Source organism: Chiloscyllium plagiosum, unplaced genomic scaffold (assembly GCF_037043375.1).
Source record: "Chiloscyllium plagiosum isolate Xiang-an unplaced genomic scaffold, Cpla_swu_hap1 HiC_scaffold_9, whole genome shotgun sequence".
Classification (NCBI taxonomy): Eukaryota; Metazoa; Chordata; class Chondrichthyes; order Orectolobiformes; family Hemiscylliidae; genus Chiloscyllium; species Chiloscyllium plagiosum.
In genome coordinates this window covers 15484093-15508695 of record NW_028270147.1, presented here as the reverse complement: position 1 = coordinate 15508695, position 24603 = coordinate 15484093, and the positions used below count along the sequence as shown (strand labels likewise).

Below are 24603 nucleotides of genomic sequence, written 5' to 3'. Positions count from 1 at the left end.
AGTACTTCGCGTGAACTTTGTCAATAAAATTTGACTCTGAACCATGAGAGAGATTAGGACAAGTAACTAAAATCCTGCTCCATGTAGACATTGAAGCTTGTCTTAAAGAGACTGGAGAAGTTGGGGAGAATTCTCAAGGTTAAGGTCTGGATACCTGAAAGCATGCCAATCATGGAATGATTTAATAAACTCTGGGATGTGCAAAAGAGACTAGAATCAGAAGAATGTAAAAACTTTGTGGATGGTGTGTCGGTAGGAGGTCAAAAAATAGAATGGGATAATCTCGTGTTGACAACAGGATGCGAATTCTGTAATTTGAGGTGTTACCTCTCGGGTGTATAACGCAATTTTTGTTTTCAGGTTTCATTCGACCTAACTCCAACTTTGCATCTCCAGAGGGCAACACTTCATAGCATGAAATATTCATCTCCCTATCTGTTCTCCATTTTCTGTGTAATTAGGCAGCTTACCCACATCCCACAAATGAGCGGGGAGAGAGAAAAATAATAATACTGTGTGGAGCAGCTACTGCTGGAAACATTACCCAGTGGAACCAGAAATGATTGGGTTAAATTCTGTACCTATGCTTTTGAGGGTGTTCTGAATTAATTTTTACCTCTAATTGCATTTACTGCTCATTGTAGTGTTTCTGAGGAGCTCCTTGTACCTGTCATTAATCTACTGAAATCTCAATGTAATGCTTATTCCATGTTCGATTGTCACCTAGTGACTACAGTTCTTTTATGTGCCGAAAAGTCTTTTTGGTCATATTTACTATTACCTTAGAATTGTATCAACTTCGCAACAGATCCGATATTCTGATGCCCAATGGTCCATTGTACTTGTATGCACGATAAACAGTTTGTCAACGAAGCCAGGAATTTTTCCTCCTTCACTCAAGTCAATTTTGTAAGCCGTCCCACAGGCAGATGAGCAGTATTTCTGGCGAATTAATAAGAATGTATGATTCCCATTTACCTGTTATTATTGTTTTGCTCTGCCAGCTTGATAGAAATGCTAGATCAATTAAATATAGAAGTTATTGATGTTATGTACTTGGTGATAATGTCACTGGGCTAGTAATCATAACCATGTGAAGGGTGACCATATCTACACTCTCAATGCTGTTCGGAAGTGAGTTTCAGTATTTTGACCCAGCAACAGTAGAGTGGCAGTTGTGAACTCCAAGTTACAATGATGCAGGCTGTGCAGAGTTTCCCCTCTTTTTGCTCCTCTGTTGTTGAAACCTCTCATATGACTTTTAAGTTGATTCTTGTGCTCCTAGCTGACTGTTTCTACAGTTTGTAAACTTGTCATTAAAACCTTGCTGTCATCACCTAACTTGCAGCATCTCCCATTTGCCCTCCAACTGTGCTCATAAATGTGATCCACCCTAGCATCTTTAAAAGAAGTGACTGTGGAGATAATAGAGGCATTGGTTATAAACTTCCAAAAGTTCTTGGATTCTGAGAGGATCCCGTGGATTGGAAAATAGCTATTGTATCAACATTATTCTGGAAAAGGGGGAGGAACAAAACAGCAAACTGCAAGTCTTTTAACGAAGTTGTTTGAATGCATTGTTAAGATTATTGCTGGATACGTTGCCTGGTCACCTAAGTAAAGTTTCCCCCAATGCAGTAAGATGTTTAAGATCTTAATGAAAACTGGATATAAGGCGTTTGAGCATAAGTAAGCCATTTGGTCCATAGAATCTGCTTTGCCATATGATGAGTTTGTGGCTGATCTGAGAATAATCAGTTTCTCTGTCATGCCTTTTTCTTCTTAATCCATGATTCCCTCACTGATTTAAAAATCTGTCTATCTCAGCCTTGAAAATTCATACCCCAGTCTTCCTCACTCTCTGGTGAAGCATTCCACAGACTTACTACCTCCTCACTTGTCTGAAATGGGTGACCACTTATTTTGATTGTACCAACTCGTCCTCGACTCTGGTGAGGAGAAAGAATCTCTCTGTATCTACCCTGTCAAGCCTTTTTAAAAATCTTGATAAATCAAGGTTTATTCTTCACACTGCCTTGGGAAAGCAGCCAACATAATCCAAGAATGCTCCCACACCAGTTATACTCTGTTCCACCCTCTTCTGTCAGGCAGAAGATACAGAAATTTAAAAAGCGGTTCCCCATTGTTATTAAACTTTTAAACTTTAATACTCTCCTGTATTAAAGTTGATCTTTCTCTGCAGCTGTAACACTATAATTTGCGTTCTGTTCTATTACCATGATGTGCTTATCTAAGGTATAATTTATCTATGTAGCATGTAAAACGATCCTTCTCTCTATCTCTAGACAGATGGTGATAATAAATCAAATCCAGTCTCCTCTGGTTCATCTAACCTCAAATCATTGTAGGCCAATCTACAACTGTGGGCAACAAATGCTGGCCAGCCAGTGCCTACATCAGAAATGAATGGAAAAAAAAACTAAACTACTTATAATGAAATCCCTCCAGACTCATAATTGACAGTGAACCTTCTCTGCACTGCGCCTCATGCCAGTATATCTTTAGTTCAATAAGGGAACTAAAACTGTTTGCAGTATTCCCAGTTTGGTTCTGACCTCTTTGTATAATTTTAGGAAGACCTCCCTACTTTTATACTCCATACCCTTAGGAGTAAAGGCCAACATTCAATTTGCCACCTGTATTATCTCCTGAGCTCGCATGGTGGCTTTTTTTGCAATTCATACACAAGGAACCTCAGTGTAGTCTTTCTCCATCTGCCGATTTTTTTTAGCCTACTCATTTAACCTGTCTGTATTCCCTCTCTAGACTCGCTATGTAATTTTGTCCTCTGTAAACCTGGTGACAGTACATTGTTTTCTGAACGTGATCTTTTCAAGATCCAAATACTTTCTGCACTCTGGTTCTCTGCTACTTCAAACAATTTATTTTGTCTTGAATTTTAAGTTGGTTGAAATTTAGTGAAAAAATGGCTCCTTTATTCAGCCATGTTGTAGAATGTTATACTATTACATGGAAGAGATGTACATGGATTTATGTTTCAAGTTACCACTCCTTGCATCTCAAACTGCTTGCCACAAATGAATTAAAGATGATTCAGCATTCAGCTATTTTTAAACTCGCTAGTCAACAGTAATAAATATAAAGCATATCTTGGCTTTGTGGAATTAATCAATTTAAATAATTCAAGAAAATACAGACATGCACTTTTTATTTGAAATCTGGCTTTTGAGTATAGTTGTGTATAGGATTCTAAGCAAAACATTGAAAGTCAATGTTTAAATTCTCATCAGTGAACTTTTCTCAGATATTATGCCCCATCAAATCTGGATACACAATATTTGCTGGAACAAATTTTTGGAATCGAAGTCTGCCAAAAGTTGCATTTTCCAATCAGTGTAACAAAGAGGGATAAGCTGGGAGTAAGCCTAACTATCCATGAAATTACAAAAGAAATTGCCCAGATACTTGCAGTTACTGAAGATATCTACTGCATTTTGTGCATACCCATCACATTTATCATTGTATGTTTTAGAACAATTGCTATCTAAGGAAATTACCTTGACTATTAAGACAATTGTACTTTGTACTTTCTGGATTAAAATCATACTACTAGATTCCACAGCACTTTACTAGCTTCATCCCTTTCTTAGCTCAACAACAGCCTCCCAGTTTGTAGTCCAACAACAGAGTTTGTTGAAATGAGAGAGCACTAACTAAACAGCTGATGTTCATATCACTTTGTGGAAATGTGAACTCTTCACTTGCATGGGGTGTGCACAATGAAGTAGTGTGTTTGTAATAGTGGCTGATGCACTCTCGTGATAATATTGGCTATTTGACCAATACCGGTTCTTTTATTTTTTCTTTAACTGTTCAGTATATAAAAGTACTTCTCATGGGCAGTGTGTACTCTGAATATTTTTATTCACTTTGCAGAGTAAGGGCATCTCTGATTAGGCCTGTATTTATTGCCCATCCTTAGTTGCCCTTGTTTACATAACATATCTATTACAAGAATTCATGTTTAAATCTTTATGCTCTTCTCTGCACCTAGTTATACTTACTGCCATTTTATGTTCCAGTTTTCAATAAAAATGACAAAAATCATGCAGTAATATTATGGACAGAATAGCAGCTCTAATTTTTGAGTGGGAAGCAGTGAATAAATAGTGTGCTTTTATAATGCTGAAAATTAATGTGCTTTTTATTGCTTTAAAGTGGCAAGTCAGTGGTAATAAGCAATAAATGAGGGAAGCTGGCTAAATATGAATGTTATTATTGATGCTTGTTACAACTAGACAGTCAGCAAGTTTAAATTTATATATGAAAGGATACCTGTTCCTGATGGAGCTTGGAATATAGTTTCTATTTACACGCAGTGGTATCTGGTGCAGCGACTTGGTGGCTGGGGAGGAGCTGCCCAGAGAATAGCAGGGGGTGCTATAAATATATTGAGTGGAGTTTAAATACCAGTGTAGGTTAGATTTGCTGAGTGGTCTGTATATTTCAGGAGCTGGGGAAGAAACTTTAAAAAAACAGCTGATGATTGAGTACTGGGGTCATCATTTTAAACTGATTTAACAAAAAGCTGGGGGAGTGGTACAGGAGAGAAGCCATATTCCAATTGCCATGAACAATTCCAGATCATAAGGGACATATTCAATATGCCTGGGCTGCACCTCAAAAGAGCTGAGACCAAAGTGAGAAATAATTGTTTTTATCTCATTTGTTGAGTATCAGGATGGAGTATGAAATAAGTAAAACAAGGCGCACAGTACAAAGAGAGACAAAAAGCAATGTTGTATAGAATAGTTTAGAGGTGGAATGATCAGAAGCTGAAGATTTGGAGTGCATGTACATCTATACAGAATCTAATTAAATAAAATTGGTGAGCTGAGACTATATGGGATTTTGATAGTGGCAGTGACCTCTCTGATGCGGAAGGTTGGAAACATTGAATACCTTGCAGCCAGGAAAACAAAAAGTATGGAGAAGGAAAACATTGAATATTTTTCAAAGAAACTGGAATGGACTGCATTAAGGGGACTAAAATCAGAAGACCAGAGGTAGTATTCCAGGGGATGCAAGCTGTAGTGCACCAAATAGTCAGAACGAGATGGAGAAATAAATTGTGGGGTAAACTGCTGATTGGGTATGCTAAGTGTAATTGTTTTATCATAATACACTTGAGGAATAAACACTGAAGTGCAAAGGAGAAATTCCTGATATGTATACACTCACTTCTGCTATAATGCAGTAGTTCTGTTCTTGTGCAACTCCATGTTGTAAGAAAATCGTGCAATAGCAGCACTGTTTAAACTAATGGGGCTGAAATTGCGTTATAGCTAATATATACTTTAAAAATTCACGCTATGGAAACAATATCCGTTTTGTCAATCATAGCGAATTCACATTAACGAAACGCACATTGTAGCAGGACAACCTGCACGGAGAATTTTCGTAATCAGTGTTTCTAGCCCAACGAGGACTGAATTGGGTTCCAGGAAATAAAATGGAAAACTATGCAAAATGGTGATCATAGTATCATTTAATATTTTGACTTTTTTTCACAGGAACGTAGGTAGTTCAGAGGTGACCTTATCGAGGCTTATAAAATAATGAGGGGCATAGATAAGCTGAATGATAGATGTCTTTTTCTTAACATGGGGGATTTCAAGACTAGGGGGCATATTTTTAACATAAAATGAGAGATTTAAAAAGGACATGAGTGGCAATTTTTAAGTGGTTCATGTGAGGAATGAACTGCCAGAGGAAGTGCTGGATGCATGTACAGTTGCAACATTTTACAAGACGTTTAGATCTGTGCATGAATAGGAAAGGTTTGGAGGGATATTGGCCATGCACAGGTAAGTGGGGCTAATTTAGTTTGGGATTATGGGTCGGTATGGACGGGTTGGACAGAAGGTACTATATAACTCTGACTAAGTAGTTCAAATAGAATAGCTGAGTATAATCTTCAAGGCCAATTAAGGGTAACCTTTAAAAGATGGCCTCATCAGTAACACCCAGCTCTTGTGAATGAGAATATTTAATAAAGGACAAAATAAAATAAAGTGTGAAAATACCTTGGAGGGCTAAATTCAATGAGTTGGAATCAAAAATGGTAGCTAAATGAATGGGCAGTGGGCAACCTTCACAAGATTTATTGCCAACAAGTTGCCCCACCATTTGGAATTGGCTAGGTCAAGGCTGAAGAGTAGGACAGAGATTTTGACTTTACATATGCAGTGTTTAGCTTCCCTTAGTATCCACTAGTCCCCTTCAACAATCTGTTTTAATTGCACAGTAATAGTCAATGGTGCTCAAAGCCTCAGCATTTGCATCTTCCAGTTATTTGATTCTGTAGTAATTGAATTTATTTGTTGTAAGCTGCAACAGTCTTGTATGGATATCAATGTGTATTGCTGCAATTTTGGAGAAAAGTGCATCAATGTCTTCAGAAGTTCATTGTAGATTCAGAGTTTTCCAAAACGTATTTCATTTATTGGGGTTTAAATTTGAACAGCTGGCTGCCTTGTACTGCCACTGTTGTATTATGATTATTCCCCAAAGTGCATTTAAAAGTGATTCACAACTGATACATTGTTCCTGAATACTCTCAATAGCCAGTGAGCTTTACAAATGCACTCTTGTACGCAGTAAGAAATGCATCTGAATAAATTAGTTATTTGTATTCCAAATATAAGAAGACCATTGAGCTGTGTCATCGCAGCATGAGATCAACGTTTCTGTTTTAACACATTTAGACTTTAATTGGGAGCTTTGAGTAACAATTCATACTTGTGTGTTGGGAAGTAAGTTGAGCACTTGCTCAAAGCTGGTATAGAATTTTGGGAAGTGACAAATTGCACCCTGGATTTCTAACATCTTTTTAAAATGCTACTATACATTTTCTGTGACTGTGAAAGGCCATCAAGCACTGATTTAATTGTCATTTCCAGCATATGCTAATGTGTAAATACAGCAAAATATCTATTTTAATATCGCAATTAATATAGCAGAATACCTTACAATCTTTGTCAATGTTTTTGTAGTTTAAGTAGAAAGTGAGGTCTGCAGATGCTGGAGATCAGAGCTGAAAATGTGTTGCTGGAAAAGCACAGCAGGTCAGGCAGCATCCAGGGAACAGGAGAATCGACGTTTCGGGCATAAGCCCTTCTTCAGGAATCCTGAAGAAGGGCTTATGCTCGAAACGTCGATTCTCCTGTTCCCTGGATGCTGCCTGACCTGCGCTTTTGTAGTTTAAGTAGCCAGCATTTCTCCTGACTAGGAGTTAACTTCATGCATTGCTGAATTGAAATCATTATTGTCCCCTAGAGAAACCTCCTGACCGATATCCACACTATCACAAGTCTGCTTATTTCCAACTTTCCATTTTGTTACCTCCAAATTTGATTATTCCAGCATGCTCCTGACCAGCTTCCTACCTTCTACTTTCCATACGCTTGGGGTAATTCAAAATTCTGCCTGTGTATTAATTCACAAAGTCATGTTCTCGCTGATGTATATTGGCTCCTGGTTGAACAAAACCTGTTAAACTTTCACTCTGATTTTCAATTTCTTCCATTGCCTTGCACCTCCCTCATGCAATTCTTCATTGGTCATGCTGTCAATTGCTAGGCCTGAAAAGTTTTTTGTATCAAAATGTCTCAGGCTGTCAATCTCTCTTTATATTGCTCGGTGTTAAACTTTGTCCCATAACTATCCAGTGAATGCAAGTTGTTGTACTTTATTTTCAGAGTTTCATTATTAGTACATTGATTTTTTTTCACCTGAGCAAAGTGTTGACTTGAACAACACTGTTACATGTTTTGTAGCCAGCACATGAGTTTTTAGATAACCATAGATAATGGATAATACCAATCTTTTTATTGTTGAAATTGAATTGACAGTAATTTTATAGTAATTCTAATTCTTTTTTTCCCGTGCTGCTTTTGTATTAAGTCTGTTAGGAAAAACATTCTAGATCAATTTTCTTTTGACTAGTGCAGTTGGAAGTTTGCCTACTTCGTGGCTTGGGAGACATCCATAGTAAAGCATAGTCATCGAGTGTAGGAAATGTCACTGGAATATGAAGAAATCAGCATAAGCAAAAATAAATTGGCAAAATGCATGCTGTTGCACATTACCTGTGTTATGTAATTGCTTTCAGTTGCAGCCAAGAAATTACTAGTCAGCACCCATTGGTCAAGTCGTAAACTATATTGCAGTATAATTTATGCTAGACAATAAATCCCTTAACTCGTGCCTCTTGGTGCTATGATCTTCAGCATTGAAATGCTTCAGTGTGATATAGTTTTCTTTTTCAGATATGAAAAGTCTTTCATATTCATGTTGCCTTGTCACAGGTTATGCCATATAGACTTTTGAAGAAGACCCTCATCTGCAATTTTAGCATTCCATCAAATAAGATTTGCAGACCATGATTACGAATCTGTCTGGCTTACTAAACTGAAACATAACTATATCTTTTGTGTATCTAAACATCAATATCAATGGTCATGGAAATTTATTTATTTCTCAAGCTATTGTTACTTTGTTCTGCCATCTGATTTGAAGATACACCAGTAAGGCAATAGCTATAAATAGCCTTTCAGAAGCTCTCTGACACAAAACTCAAATGTGACAAACTAGCAAATAAAGTTTAAAACTTATGGGCTGGTTAAAGCCCACAGGCCAAAGTGTAAACAATCCTGATTCCCACAATTTGAACAATCAACAGAAAAATATTTGTTAACTTTAATTCCTCCCACCCACTTCCTGTCATGAAATTTTGTTTTTCCATTTCTTTACATGGTGGCAGATAGCAAACGCTATCTAGGAGAAAATTTGGAAGAAAAGCTTAGTCCTGGGCTTTCAAGTTTTACTGTTCCGATTATGCCTCTGATCACTTCTTGACATTTCTTACGTTGTGTCAAAGTAACATGCCTTTTTTGGAGAGAGAAATGTCTGTGAAAGGCCATCATACTTGCAAGTATTTTGCTCAGTTTTAAGCATTCTTCATTTAGTTGGTTACCCAAAGGACAACTAGGATTTCATATTCTGCAGTCCATCAGAGAAAAGTGCTGGAAGAGTTCTGTTACTCAGCATTACTAAACTAGACTTTGTTATTCCAATAGCAAAGTCATAAATCTAAAATACCATTTTGTGTGTGTGTATATAGCGTATGAGCAGTATATAGGGAAAGAGTTAAGTTCTGAGTTTTGTAAAACAAGAGGTTCCGCTGAGCATGACTCAAATCAGATAAGAACTTGCCTCTAGCACCCCATTGTTAACTGCAAGGGTAATGGGTTAACAAGGTGGAAAAGCAGTCGTCATGTAGAGCCATTGAACAATATTGTAAAGTCAGTTAATAAGGTGAAAAGTATTCATTTTGTGAAGCCACTTATTCATTGTGTAAAGCCACTTATTCATTGTGTAACAGCAGATTGCTTAATCTTACAATTGGCGAGTGTCAATTGCAAATGGTCACCCAGTCAATATGTATGTTGCCTTATATGACTATATAGTTCATTAAGAAAGTGCTGTTCCAGAGAGAAGACTGAGAACTCGTGTTTCTGTGCACGTGGGCAATCATTCGCTCCCCCTCCAGGGCCTGGAATGAAGATGGAGGTAGAACTATACTATGTCTCTGAGCGTTTTGCTTCGACTGAGGGGGGAAATGGGACAACAATTTGACAAGGGAGCCTGGCTTTGCAGTATGAAATACAGCTCTCTTAACTCATACTATAATTGCATACGTAAAGGATGAACTTGTAAATGGATAATATACAACATAACGATTGAAAATATTTACAAAATCTGTTTATCATAGTGATTAATAGAGGCTTGTTGCCTTTATGTAATTAATTTGTGTTTTTTATGGCTACTGTTTTATCTTCCCATCAGCTTTATGCTGGAGCTGTCCTTGAAGTGTGTGGATGAAAATTGGGAAGGTTCCCCCAAGTCCAGGGTAAGTGAATACATTTGTATGCATGTTGGTAATGAACAATTATTTTAATTTTGGCATGTCTGTTCAGGAAAGCAACATTGGATCTTTACAACTAAAAGGGAAAAAATGTAAAACTTCCAACATTAGACAAATTTAATTGGCTCATAAAGCTATGGAGGCACTCATGAATTTGTTTTTTGTGCTATTTTGGTGCAGTGACTGATTTAGAAGACTGTATTGTCCCATGTCCGGATTTGAGCTCAGTTATCTAGGTTGGCATTCTTCAAGCCTCCAAAACAACATTCATCGATCCGTCAACACCATCCGTGCTGGTTATTCCACTCCTGTTTTTCAGTAACTGTGCTGTTTATTATTTATAGAAAGCAAAATGACTGTACTTCAAAAATGATTCACTAGTTGCATTACACTTTCAGATAAGTGGAGGGGATGAAAATTAATTTGATTGAATCTGTAATTTATTTTCAGTCGTAGTGCTGACCCGTTGTTCATTATGAAAACCCATCTGGTTCACTAATGCCCTTCAGAAAAGGAAATCTGACACACTTGCACAATAGGATTTTGTACTCCATTTTTTTATTTGAGCACTGCAGTTTCCTCCTGTTGTCTGGCTCTGTTGCCATCTCATTGAAAGAGCCTGTGAAGATTTGGGAGTGTGGGCTTAGAGGGTAGCAACATGAAATTAAAAACTTGCTGGGAAAAAACGTGCAGACGTTGAGTGCTACCTGAGTGATTAGAAGGGAATATCTATCCTACGTGGTTCTATTCTCATATTATTTTTGTACTTTGGTTCATCGGTGATTTGGATTTTAGGTTAGAGGGATTTTTGGATTAATCTAAGATAGAAACCATAGTAAATAAATTCAAGGACCAAAGGAAATTGAGAAAAGATATTGAAGTGATGTTGCAATGGATAACTAAAGTGGGAGGTGGAATTTGGTGTCAGTGGAGGTGACATGTATTGTTTTCCTTATTAAGGACAAGTATGGTTGGAGTGAATAGCTGGGTAATGTGAAAGAACAGATTTTTAGAGTTCCAGGTTAGGGCAAGGCAGCTGCACACAAATGAACAAGGAGTTTGAAATGAGTAGGCATGGATATAAAATGGATTATAGGAGACACAATGCAGGAAAATTTTTGTATCAGTCTATCTTGTGTTTGAGGTATAATGCAAATGTTCCTGGATAAAACTACTTCATTTTACTTGGACCAGGCTTGTTTGTATTGAGAAAATTAGACTATATGAAGGTCAAACACACAACACCACTGCTTTTGAAGTGGTATTTTTAGATTGTATTGAACAATGTAACTGTGTGGTTCTTTCTGCATAATCTTGACTGTGATTTGATTTCGGTATCTTATGACTTGCTAGGTTATTGTTTCCTGTAACATGCATACAGAATCAGAACATTGGTGTCTAAGTGGTGTGAGGTTGTTCGAAGCATGGGGATTACACTAACTTTTGTAACTGACCTTGAAGGCTCTGTTTTCCTAATACACTGTGTTGATCAATTTTTTTTATGCTTCTGTTGCAATAAAAGGAAACTTGAGTTTTTGAATTGTGTCCATGCAGTGGTACCAGGATTGAGTTGTTTCATTTAAAGTTGGGGAGTGGGGGTGAAGTACAGAGCAAATTTGGGCCGGTTGGATTTTAAGAATTAATATCTAATCTTCGTCTTTTAACAAAAGCAATTCCTAATCAAAAATCTCTTTTAAATTATTTCTGGATTGAGAGTCCCTTTTTTAAGTTGCAAAGTATTGTTGTAACCTTTTTCTGTCTTTGAATGCAGTGCATGTATTCCTAATATCACACTACTTCCATCTTCATAATTCCAGACAATGGAGTTGAGCATTGATTATTATATTCTTAATGTTGATGCAGTTAGTATATTCCACTACTTTTTGATATTAATGATCCTGCCCTGTCACAAAATATAAAGTAAGGTACAAACTGTCGTTATTGAAAGCTTTCAACTGCCACGTGGCTTCTGTAGAGTGCATGTTTCACATTTACCTTCGATTTGGCAGCCGCATTGATATTGGGTTGGTACCAAGCATTCGGGGATAGTTAACCAAAGACTGCTCCTACTATCTGAAAGCCATAATTGATTCTTGCAAACTAATCACAGCCAATTAGGTTTGAATTTACCAATTGTGATCAATGGTCTAAAGTGGCATTTCAGGAGCTATCTTCCTAGCACTAATAGTAAGCCCATGTCAGTAGAAGCTGAAAATGGATCCGATATTCACTGAAAGTCATCTTCAAATTTACCACAAAGGCACAGTCAAAAATATACAGACAGCATTACCATAAACTTGCTTAGAGATTATAGTTGATGCTCAGTGTCTCGACTGATTTTCATTTTGTATCTCAACTCCTACCTGAAATTGTGAATACAAGACACCCCCAGCACACATCGCTATTTCAGGCCATTCAAAACAAGGAAGCATGTACTTTGCTGCACATTATGAAGCTGTTTCAGAATTGACTAATTATGGGCAGCAAAATTTCCTGTCTGTCTGATGTCTGAGCCAACTTGTGGTGGCTCTGTGAGACTTTTTCCCCTCTGAATAGACAGAAAAGCTTGTGCAAAAGTTGGATACTCGACATCCACTCTTGTAAATCTCCCTAGGATTGCCATTATTGAACCCCTTTGCCGGTCCATGTAGGCCTTCTGTTGATCTCTCTTGTTCCTCCATTACTGAAGGAGCATCAAGCTGGTAACATGGGCACCATGCAAGCAGTGGTTATACGCTCCCTCAGCTAGAGACGATTCTTTGATGGAAGCACTTCCCCTGTGGGGCTAAGTATCTTAATTCATTGTCGATGATCCCTGACTTCAACTCTTTACTGATATTGTGATTCTTTTAATTCTTCACTATATTTGAGTTGGATTTCATGACAAAGATCAGTTAACTTTCTTCATCCAACCAAGACAGCAAATAGTTCCATGTGCATTTCTTTTCCTGTCAAACAGAAATCAGATGGATTTGTTATTTTCATTAAAGCAATCTTTTACACCATGATAGGAATATTTTAATAAATCTTCTTTATGCATACAATAATAATAGTATTGTAATTGGAGAACATGGTGCATATTAACTTTAATGTCTGCTCATTTTCTTTCTTTTGAGAATTTGTTTTTGTTCTTTACTGAACCTGTTTCGAATCAGAAAGCAGACTTATTGGGTAAATGGTTCTTCTATGTTTATGGTGTGTCTTTATGGTTATTTTTAATTATTTTTAGTCACTTCATGTCATGTAAATATATCAATCATGAAAGTAGCATTAAAATAATCTATTTAATTTTTGAAAATCCACTCCTTCAATTTGCAGCATGCTTTGCCCATGCTTATCTCATTGTTTGCTGCAGGCTTATTTTTAAGGCCATTTGATCCAACCAATTAAACCAATTAATTTTAAAGGCAGATTAAATTGTGCAGGGTAGTCACAGGCACACGAATATTTCCCGTGAGAAACTGTAAAGGTAAACAGCTGGACTACCAATAGATCCAATCCTTCAACTTTAACTGAATTTAAAGTTTATTGTTGGATTAATCTGCACTCTTAAACTGCCAGAGTATTGATACAACCCCAATCTCCATTTGGCACACTCTCAGATTCTTCGCTGTTTAAACAAAATGGAAATCCAAGTATTGATGCAGTAACAGTATCCAAAATGGCATTGATTTTGAGTGAAGACATTTAGTATTTGAATAAAGACCAGTTTATTCCATTAATAATAATTTAAAGAAATTGCAACATTTACTGCAATTGGCAAAATTGCAGTTTCATTTGTTTGGAACTCTCACCCATAATGAGCTCTAATGCTGGTTTAATTAATAAATTGAAATCTGAGGTTGACCAATGTTTGATAAGTGAGAGTTTTAAAGAATTTGGTGATCAGGTGGGTAAATGAAGTTGAGCTATGGATCAACCATGTTATTATTCAACAACAGATCAAGCTTGAAGGTTTGAATGGCCTAATATGTATTGCTTTCAGACACAAACTTGTCTGTTGCATTTTCAGTTTCATTGTACTCTGGTTTAATGTGCATTCAAAGTTTGTGCGAAGATTTGTAGCTTGGGTGCTCGTTGTTGTGGTTCTGTTCGCCAAGCTGGAAGTTTTTGTTGGAAACGGTTTCGTCCCCTGGCTAGGCGACATCATCAGTGCTTGGGAGCCTCCTGCGAAGCGCTTATTTGATGTTTCCTCCGGTGTTTGTAGTGGTCTGTCCCTGCCGCTTCCGGTTGTCAGTTTCAGCTGTCCGCTGTAGTGGTTGGTATATTGGGTCCAGGTCGACGTGTTTGTTGATTGAGTTTGTGGATGAATGCCATGCCTCGAGGAATTCCCTGGCTGTTCTCTGTCTGGCTTGCCCTATGATAGTAGTGTTGTCCCAGTCGAATTCATGTTGCTTGTTGTCTGCGTGTGTGGCTACTAAGGATAGCTGGTCGTGTCGTTTCGTGGCTAGTTGATGTTCATGTATGCGGATTGTTAGCTGTCTTCCTGTTTGTCCTATATAGTGTTTTGTGCAGTCCTTGCATGGTATTTTGTACACTATAGTGTACTACGCAAAACTACACAAAACACTATATAGGACAAACAGGAAGACAGCTAACAATCCGCATACATGAACATCAACTAGCCACGAAACGACCCGACCAGCTATCCTTAGTAGCCACACACGCAGACAACAAGCAACATGAACTAACCAAAATGCACAATTAATCTGTTAGCAACTCCCTTTGGTTTTCATGAAGTTATGCTGGCTTGAATTAATTAACATTGCTTTTCATTTGGAGCCCTTAATTTGCATTCTTCCTGGAATTAACCACCTTATCTTGCAATATATTTATCACGAGAGAGCTGAATAAGGAAGTCCATTTGATCCTTTCAGGAAAAATTTATAACTGAAGTCTTTGTAATGGACAGTTCACCTCCTGCCACCTTATGACCGACCCTATCTTCCCTAAAATTCTCCCATGAAGTTTAGTCATCCTTCCAAATTGTCAGGGTAAACCCAACAATTGGGCTTCAGTTGAGTTTAATTAGTGTCAAATGGGCCAATGTGTGCTGCTAAATTCAGTTTCCAGTGAATATTAGCATTACCTCAACTCCACTTGGAATGTTACTTCCTTTTAAAACTTACCTTTTGTGTTGTGGCTCAGTACTGTTTGTCACTGCAATGCCAGGAGCATTATGCTCTTGACTGTGAATACCATCTAAAATGACAAATGTTTCTAAATTTGCATGTGATTTGTGAGTACCCGTGTGAAGTCTGGTATTTTGTATTCTGCAAGCAACCTAAACCATTCACATATTAATCAGGTTGCTACAATTGAAATATATTGCAATTCTGAACCATGCTGTAGAGGAAGGAAATGGGCCATAATATTTAATATAGATTGTATTGTATTGTGCACTTACTGTTTATATTTTACAGCTGACATTGGAAGCAGTAAATTATTAACTTGCAGTATGTGATTTAACTTTTTACATGATGCGGTGAACTAATTTTTTTGTTTTAGAAAGCCTTTATGTATACAAAATACTACAAACACTACATTTTAACATTTTTTTAAAATTCCTCTCCAGCTTTTGTCAGAAGTGATAAGCCCAAGATGTTCAAAGGTCTTCAGATCAAGGTAACCAAATTCTAAAATTGAAAACTACATAGAACTGACAGTGTATATTTCAAGGGCTTACCAAAATAGTGTATTTTGGAAATCTGGAATAAAGTAGAAAATGCTGGAGAAACTTAGCAAGTCTGTCAGTAACAGAGTTAAAGTTTCAAGTCTGGTTATAACTCCTCTTCAAGGCAGATTCAATTCAATCAGACTCAAAATTTTAACTCTGGCTCTTTGTTTTTCTCCCTCCACAGATACTGTTTGATCTACAGTGTGTCTCCAGTATTTTTTTGTATTTCAGAGCTTGCTATAATTATCATAGGATGCCACAACAAAGTACTCCAATTGATACTTGTCTATTGATGAAGGGCAGGCATGAAAGAGACTTAACATAAAATGAACGACCTTCATCTTTGTTTCTTAGGGCACAGTTTGGCACCTGTTTATTTTCACATGACTGGTATTAACTTCATGACAATATCATGTTAAAAAATGGGAACTGGCCTAGGTAAATATGGTCAACAAAGGAGAACTGACAAAGGGTCATTTAGACTCAACATCAGCTCTTTTCTCTCCTTACTGCCAGACCTGCTGAGATTTTCCAGCAGTTTCTCTTTTGGTATTTTAAAGGAGAATTGAGTATCATTTGAAATCTTTTGCAACTCAATATACTGTGAATATTTCTTGGTTTCTTGCAATGAATTTTCTTTGCTAAATCTTCACTTAATGGTTGCAAATGTAAGATTTTAGAAAGAGACATTAATAAGCACCTCCACCGAAGGGATACTTAATTTTCTAACCACACAGAGGTCAGATAGGATTATGTCCAAAATACAGCTTTATATTCCACAATTCTCCCTTCTATGCAGAATCTTGACATGGTAAAGAACTTTAAACTATGAGCCAATTAAATTGTGCTAATAAGGCCATGAGGCGCTGGCTTTAACTAGGGCAATCAATATTCTGGGTTGCAACTACATCTCATCACTCATTGCACTGGTACCCACTAAAAGTAGTCTGGGCAGCAGTTCTAATAAAGCAGCTTGCTCCATCTTGAAGATAGTTCAGAATGAAAACCTTGCCAGTGATGTCCACACCCCAAGAATGAATACAAAAAAGTCAAGTGAAATACACAAGGCTGATGTTTAATCTGGGTTTCTTAGATTTTTGCCACATTTAAGACAGACGTCTTATTGTGTAACTGCAGAAGGTGTGTGGAACCAAAAGCGCACAGTCCACACTTGGAACACTTGCAAGTTAAAGGGTATATTTACAGCTCTTCAAAAGAGGGCTTACAGGCAAGAAAAGCTATGACAACAACATGTGGAGTTATTCTTTTTGTTAAAAGAAATAACTAGATGAAATTTTAACAAATGTAGATTAAACACTGCTTTCAAGAAAGGATAGTGGAGTTGTTGACACTTTTCTATGTAAATATACTAAATAACTCTATTGAAGGTATATAGATATGAGTGATCTTAAGAGTTTTAGCTATCCACTTGAATGAAGTTTAAAATTTAACACCAATGAAAATTGGGAAACATTTTTGTGCAAAGGGTTATTAAAATATGCATATTGTATAACTGCAGCCAGCTATGTAAGCTGAATCAGTCAAAGATCATGCAAGATAAGTATTTGAAGAAATCCAGTGAAGTGAAAAATGCAGAGGCTGGGGTTGGATGAAATGGTTATCATATGAGGCCAGCATAGACTTGAAATGGCTGTGTGAGAGAGAAGCTTCACTGATTCTGAAATTGCCAAACCTGTAACTTTAAAGTTTTCCTGAGCAAGTGTGTGAAATAGCTTTAAGGTAAAGATAGGTAAAGAAATAGCTTTAAGATAAAGGATTCAGCCTCATGATGGTCAAATCTCTTCCCACTGCCTGTAACATGAGAATTAAACAGTTTGTGACAAGAATCCAATATGGATTCTTTTGAGACCACAAGAAATAGGAACCAGCTGGGCCATTCAGTCCCTTGAGCTTGCTCTGCCATTCAATACAATCAACGCTGATCCAACATTTCTCACATCCACTTTCCTGCCCTCTCCCCATAATTCTTGATTTCCCCTACTAATCAAGAATCTATCTATATCAGCCTTAAATTTGCATAAGGACTCTTCCTACAGCTGTTTTTAGGAAGGAGTTCCAAAGACCCCAACCTTCTGACAGGAAAAAGCTCCTCCACATCTCAATCTTTAACTGACACTCCTTTATTCTGAGATTAGCCTGATTCTGAGATTTTTGCCACATTAAGACAAATGTCTTATTGACAACAGTTTTTTCTGCACCTGTTCCAAATTCCTTGCTGCTTATGAGAAGCTCTAATAAAGGAACACTAATTTCCAAGATCCTTCCTAAGAGGAATGTGGAAGCTTTCAAAAAGGGGCTGTTTTTTGTGTGTGGTTATCAATACTGAGAATTTTCATTAGGTTTGCTTCACTGAATTTGTGATAGCAATGAGATTTCTTCAAAAAGTCTTCATGGATTTTCTCAGTTAAGTCAGTTTGCAAGAATTACACTTCTGTGAGCTGCATAAGTTGAAGTTTTAATTACTAAATCAGAACTGGCTTACCCAAATTGAGTGATAAAATAACTAATTGTCTCAGATTGTACACTGGCCTGTCTATGTTCCTACACCAACTAAGAACACTATTCATACCGGTCACATAAGAGCTTTCTATAACTAGCTAAGTTGATTTTAGTAATTTATAGAACAGGCAGTAAGATTGAGTTGTTGAAGTCAGTCCAAATGGCACAGCTGCTTTGAATCAGATTACAAAGCTTCATTTTTAAACTTGCCCTTGTTCCAAAATTAGTGAAAGATCTCAAAAATCTCATCTGAAGTAACATTCCATATTTAGATTTATGCCTCTGGGGCTCAAGTTTTTACATGAAATGTGATATCTTGCAAATTTCAATGGTCTCCATTGCTGGTTCATTAATGAAAGACCAGTCTTGCAATTGCAAAGCATCTTTTGCAACTTCTGATGTTCCAAAGATTCTTTCAGTTTAAAATGTATTTCGTACACCTGTTAACTAAGGAAACACTGCCCCAGTGTATGCACTGAGAAAAGTAACCAGACAATCTATGATACTGTTAGCGGAGGGATAAATATTGCCTTGGACCGCTTTCTTCTTCAAATAGTTCAGTGGGATCTTTTTGTACCAACTTGAGGGAACACAGCCTTTGGGTTAATTTCTTGTTGTGGTTCTGTTCGCCAAGCTGGGAATTTGTGTTGCAGACGTTTCGTCCCCTGTCTAGGAGACATCCTCCAGTGCTTGGGAGCCTCCTCTGAAGTGCTTCTGTGATGTTTCCTCTGGCATTTATAGTGATTTTGTATCTGCCGCTTCCTTGTGTCCGTTCCAGCTGTCTGCTGCAGTGGCCGGTATATCGGGTCCAGGTCGATGTGCTTATTGATTTGAAACTGTGGATGAGTGCCATGCCTCTAGGAATTCCCTGGCTGTTCCCTGTTTGGCTTGTCCTATAATAGTAATGTTGTCCCAGTCGAACTCATGTTGCTTGTCATCTGAGTGTGTGGCTACTAAGGATAGCTGGTCACATCGTTTCGTGGCTAGTTGGTGTTCATGGATAGGGATCATTAGCTGTCTTCCTGTTTGTCTTATGTAGTGTTTTGTGCAGTCCTTGAATGGGATTTTGTACACTACATTGGTTTTGCTCATCCTGGGTATCGGGTCCTTCGTCCTGGTGAGTTGTTGTCTGAGAGTGGCTGTTGGTTTGTGTGCTGTTATGAGTCCTAGTGGCCGCAGTAGTCTGGCTGTCAGTTCGGAAATGCTCTTGATGTATGGTAAGCACTGAGGATGTCACCTAGACAGGGGGCGAAACGTCTGCAACACAAATTCCCAGCTCGGCGAACAGAACCACAACAACGAGCACCCGAGCTACAAATCTTCTCACAAACTTTGAACGCCTACGAGCGAGAGACGCTAAGACATGCCAGGAAATGGGAATCCTGTGCCAACTGCCTAAGCGCCACATACGAACAACTCCGGTTTCTGCATGAATGCCGAAAGAATCGAATCCTTCCACCATGTGTCAGATACAGACCACCAGTCAACAACCCACAAGCCAGGGACACAGCCAGACAGAAAGGATTCAGGATGATCCAGGTAATGATTACAGACGCTCACAACAGACTTCACAAATATAGACAAGAAATTGCGCTCCAAAAATCGTTAATTTCAAAAACCACCAATCGGGAATGGACCCGGACCATAGAACAGGCTGTCACCATAGGACAGAACAGGACCACACACCGCAAAAATATGGCACTAAAAGAAAAAATGGCCAAACTAACACAACAGAGAGGACACCACAACACACTCCTGGGTTAGAAACCTCTCCCACAGACAGCTCACAGACACTGAAAGAACAATACTGGCCAAGGGACTCAACTACAACCATAGGGACGCCAAGACAGCAGACTTCCTAGCAGCACTAGAATGCACACTCGGGAACAATGGACTGACAGAAGAGACACAACAAACAGTGAGACAAAGTATTGTACCCCTGATAACAAGGAAAAGACAAACACATAACCTCAACACCAAGGAGAGGGAAGCACTAAAATCACTAAGAAACGATAAGGATGTAATTATACTACCAGCAGACAAAGGCAGAATGACAGTTATTCTGGACAAAACAGACTACATCTAAAAAGCACAGCAACTACTTGCAGATACCAACACCTACCAAAAGAGGGAGTTTGACCCCACCCCACAGCTCACCAATAGGATAAACAACACACTGAGGAACCTACAAAAAAACGGACAGATAACCAGGTTCGACCTACAAAGAATGAAACCTGAAAGCAACAACACCCCCAGATTCTATGGACCAACTAAAGTGCACAAACCAGACATCCCACTCAGACCCATAGTATCACTACCAGGGACACCATCTCTCAAACTGGCTAAAGAACTACAGAAACTGAATCACCTGATCAGCGGATCCAAACACTCTATACAGTCAACACAGGAATTCTTGGACATCATCAGAAATATACACATAGACAAGGAAGAAACTATGGTCTCATTCGATGTAACAGCACTGTTCACCTCTATCGACAAAACTCTAGCCAGAGAAACAATAGCCAACCTGCTGGACGTACAGAACAGACAACAAGACGGGGAACCTATCAACAAAGACTGCATACTCAAACTACTGGACCTGTGCCTCACAACACACTTCATATTCAACAACCAAATATATGAACAAATCAACGGCACACCCATTGGCTCACCCATCTCTGAGCACTGTCCACAGTTCCAGCAGATGAGTTGGAATTTTAATCACTTAGACTCCATCAAAGTATTAAACAAAACTCACTTGCACACACTCTGTCAGAAGTAAGCTTGGCTAGGTCTTGCAAGCAATGCATGATTAGATGTTCTTGGAATTGTAGCAATGGTTGGAAGCTGTATCTGTACTATGTGTTTAAAAAATGTTTGAATCTGTGTTCTAATTTTTTTTCCTTTTGTTTACCTTAAACTTAAAGCAATGTCTGCAGGATTGGGTGCTTATGCTTTAGGAAAAGATCTCTTCAGTAAAACAATTGTTTTTATAAATGATCTGTCCAAGCAGGTTCCTCTTCGGAATCTGACTTAGTCTTAAAGGTCTATAGCATAGAAAGAGGCCCTTTGGCCATCAAATCTGTACAGGTCAAAACAAGCGCCTAATTATTCTAATCCCATTTTCAGTACTTGTCCAGAATATTTTGCTTGTATGGTAGTAACATCAACTGAGGATGTTCCCTGCATATGAATTTCAATCACAAGATGATAAATTCTGTACATAGAACATAGAAAAACATAGCACACAATGATGTTGTGCCGAGGATTATTCCTAATCTACAATAAAATAACCTAACATGCATGTCCAGCAGTCCCTTAAATGTCCCTAATGACTCTACTTCCACCACCACCGCTGGCAGCGCATTCCATGCATTCACAACTCTCTGCGTAAAGAGCCTACCTCTGACGCCTCCTCTATACCTTCCTGCTAATATTTTAAAACTATGACCCCTCGTGCCAGTCAATCCTGCCCTGGGGAAAAGTCTCTGGCGATTGACTCTATCCATGCCTCTCATTACCTTGTATACCTCGATCAGGTCACCTCTCTTCCACCTTCTCTCCAGTGAGAAAAGTCAGAGCTTAGTCAACCTCTGGTCATAAGACAAGCCCTTCAGTCCAGGCAGCATCCTGGTAAACCTTCTTTGCACCTTCTAATTGGAACAGGCAAGCTTAGCCTTATAGCCTTTTACTGGGGTATAGATGGCAGGAGGAGTTGGCTGGGAGGTGGGATGCCAGTGTAGTAGTGTTTGTTCATCTTGGGTTCACTTCTGGAATCCTCTGATCAGAGATTTACTGTTCTGGACTCCGATTGGACCTTGAAGTACTACTGTGTTGTGGAGTGCAGCCGAAATACAAACCTGTCTTATTTGTTTGTACAATTTCTACTCCAGGTAGATAGATGGTAATCGTCATCTCAATGGAATGTATATGTATGTTTTCCCTCTCTTGTGACATAATTTGCAAAACTTTGTCTGAAAATACTTAAATTGCATAAATGTGTTTTAATTTTTATAATGCACAGTAATGTTTGCATTTTTTTTAAACCAAAGGCATTTGTAAAATTACAGACAAAAACAGCTACATTTCAGTAAAATTATTGGACTGTCATGCCATAAAGCAACTATTCCAGTAGGCAAATGTATCCATTGTTCTATTGGCCTACAGGAGAACAGAGGTCCTGAGGAGTGAGCTAATTTTTAAAATTTTATTTAGTGTAGTCAAATGTACTTAAGTACAGTGAAAAGCTTTGTTTTGCAAGCAGTACAGGCAGATCATAGCCAGCAAAGCCATACAGATCAAAGGGTGCTTAGATCGAGGCATGCAAGGTTACAGCTGCACAGAAGGAGCACAAACCAAGATTAGCATTATTTGAAGTTAGAGGTCTATTCAGAAGTCTAATAATGACCAGGAAGAAGCTGCTCTTGAACTTGTTGGTGCATGTGTTCAAGCTTCTGTACCTTCTGCTGACGGAGGCTGTCGGAGAGCATTGTCACGATGGAAAGGGTCTTTAATGATCTTGGCAGCCTTTTCACAGCAACAAGAAGTGTAAATAGATGAAATTTTAAAAATAAATCCAATCTATTGAGCAAATTCGAAGTGATACAAGGCCTCTTTTATGTCCACAAAGTTCAGATCATGTGAACTTGATGAACCAGTTCAGTGAGTTTGAGATGGTGCTGGTGGGAAGTTAAAATCCTGGCACCTGGACCCAGAGTCTAATATCAGTCATTCAATTGAATGAATTCTAACAATAGGTGTAGCTGCTACAGTTTGTCAGGGAAAGGAAGGGGGAATGGAATGTACATAAATTGCCTTGGGAGTGAATTCAGGGAACTGGTGCAACCAGGTAATGCTAATTATTGCAGTAAAAAGCACTTGGCCAGAACTGTCGTGGAGAAATTGATGTAGAATGGCAGTGCAGATGTAAAATTACTTCATTTAAAATGTTCACATCCTATTTCAGCATCCAGCATATTTTGAAACCAATACCAATTTTGTTATGCTAGAAAGTCTGGGGGAAAAAAATGTTTATAAACCATTTATTTATGTCCACATCAAAAATATCAGTAGAAAAATCAATACAATTATGTCTTTGTACAGACTCCTTTTATTCAACTTTAAATAATTGACTAATAGAAAAGGGGCATCTTGCGAAGGCAAGTTTATAACTGATTTAAAATACCTAATTTTATTTTTGCCTTTTCTAGTACGTGCGTGGCTCTGATCCTGTGCTAAAGCTTTTGGACGACAAAGGGAACGTTGCAGAAGAGCTGAGCATTCTCAAATGGAACACTGATAGTGTGGAAGAATTTCTCGGTGAAAAGTTAGAACGCTTATAAGTTACATAATTTGATTGTTCTTGCAGTTTGCTAAGTTATCATTCATATACAGGACTGTGCTAATATCTGGAAACCACCTGTGTCATGCCAGTGAAATTGATAACACAAATTGATAAGTATAGATCATGTTACACTTTGGAATGAATCAAGCTGTTATTTGAAATTATCTGGAATTTGGTCCATTTAGTCACACTATCACAAATTTTATATTTGAAAGTATTGTTTTTCTTTGAAACAGATGTTCTGTATAATTTCACTTCAAGTCCATTCTAAAATTTTCTATTAAATGTGGATGGTTATTGTTGGCTGTAATTAGATGGTGCCTGCTATTTACTGCAGTGGATCTGATGCAATAAGTATTTGCTCTTTTGTGAAGGCTGTACAGGAAACCTTTTTAAAGGTATGTATAGCCTGATGTCTTGTGCATTTACTGATGTTTCTGCTCTGCTGTAATACAAGTGGGTTGGAAAGATGACCTTGTTACATTTGGAATAATAAAAAGTTATTTCTGAAGCATTGCTTTAATTTTATTAATGGAATCAGTGACTATCGGTGTTAAACTACCAATGCCAGTTTTTTTTTCTGCCCATTACAGTGCTGTATAGACTTAAGTGAAATACCTACAAAACTATTGTATACTGAACTCAAGATTCCTACATGTGCTTTATTTATAGACCAAAATTCATATGATTTTGCAGCATTGTTTGAAAACCTGCTAATAGGGGAGGGAGTATCTTAGTGGTATTTTCACTAGACTATTAATTCAGAAACTCAGCTAATGACTGAACAAGAGTTCAAATCCTACCATGCCAGTTTAAAAACAAAATATGAAATTAAGAATGATTCATGGTTTATCAGTAGATTCTTAACTGTCAGGGGAATAAAACCCATCTGGTTCATTAATGTCCTTCAGGTGGTTGGCTCAAAGGTCCAGCAAGCCACTATGACGTCTCAACAGACCATTTGGCATTGACCAAGGCACTAGAATGCCTCTGATGATCCTACAAAGTCTTCCTTACTAACAGTTGGAGACTAGTGCCAAAATTAGGAGAGTTTTCTCAGACTAGTCAAACAATAACCTGACACTATCTGTC

The 24603-nt window shown here is 38.0% G+C and overlaps 1 protein-coding gene across 1 annotated transcript in view; it reads left to right on the top strand.

Moving 5' to 3' along the window:
• Window positions 1-23654, top strand: part of selenof (selenoprotein F) — a 45742-nt gene extending 22088 nt beyond the window's left edge. The window contains exons 3-5 of the mRNA XM_043698718.2: window positions 9892-9955; window positions 15546-15595; window positions 23378-23654. Coding sequence (XP_043554653.1) covers window positions 9892-9955; window positions 15546-15595; window positions 23378-23509 — 246 coding nt within the window. The 3' untranslated portion in view covers window positions 23510-23654. The remainder of the gene's footprint in view (window positions 1-9891; window positions 9956-15545; window positions 15596-23377) is intronic.
• The last annotated feature ends 949 nt before the right edge of the window (window positions 23655-24603 follow it).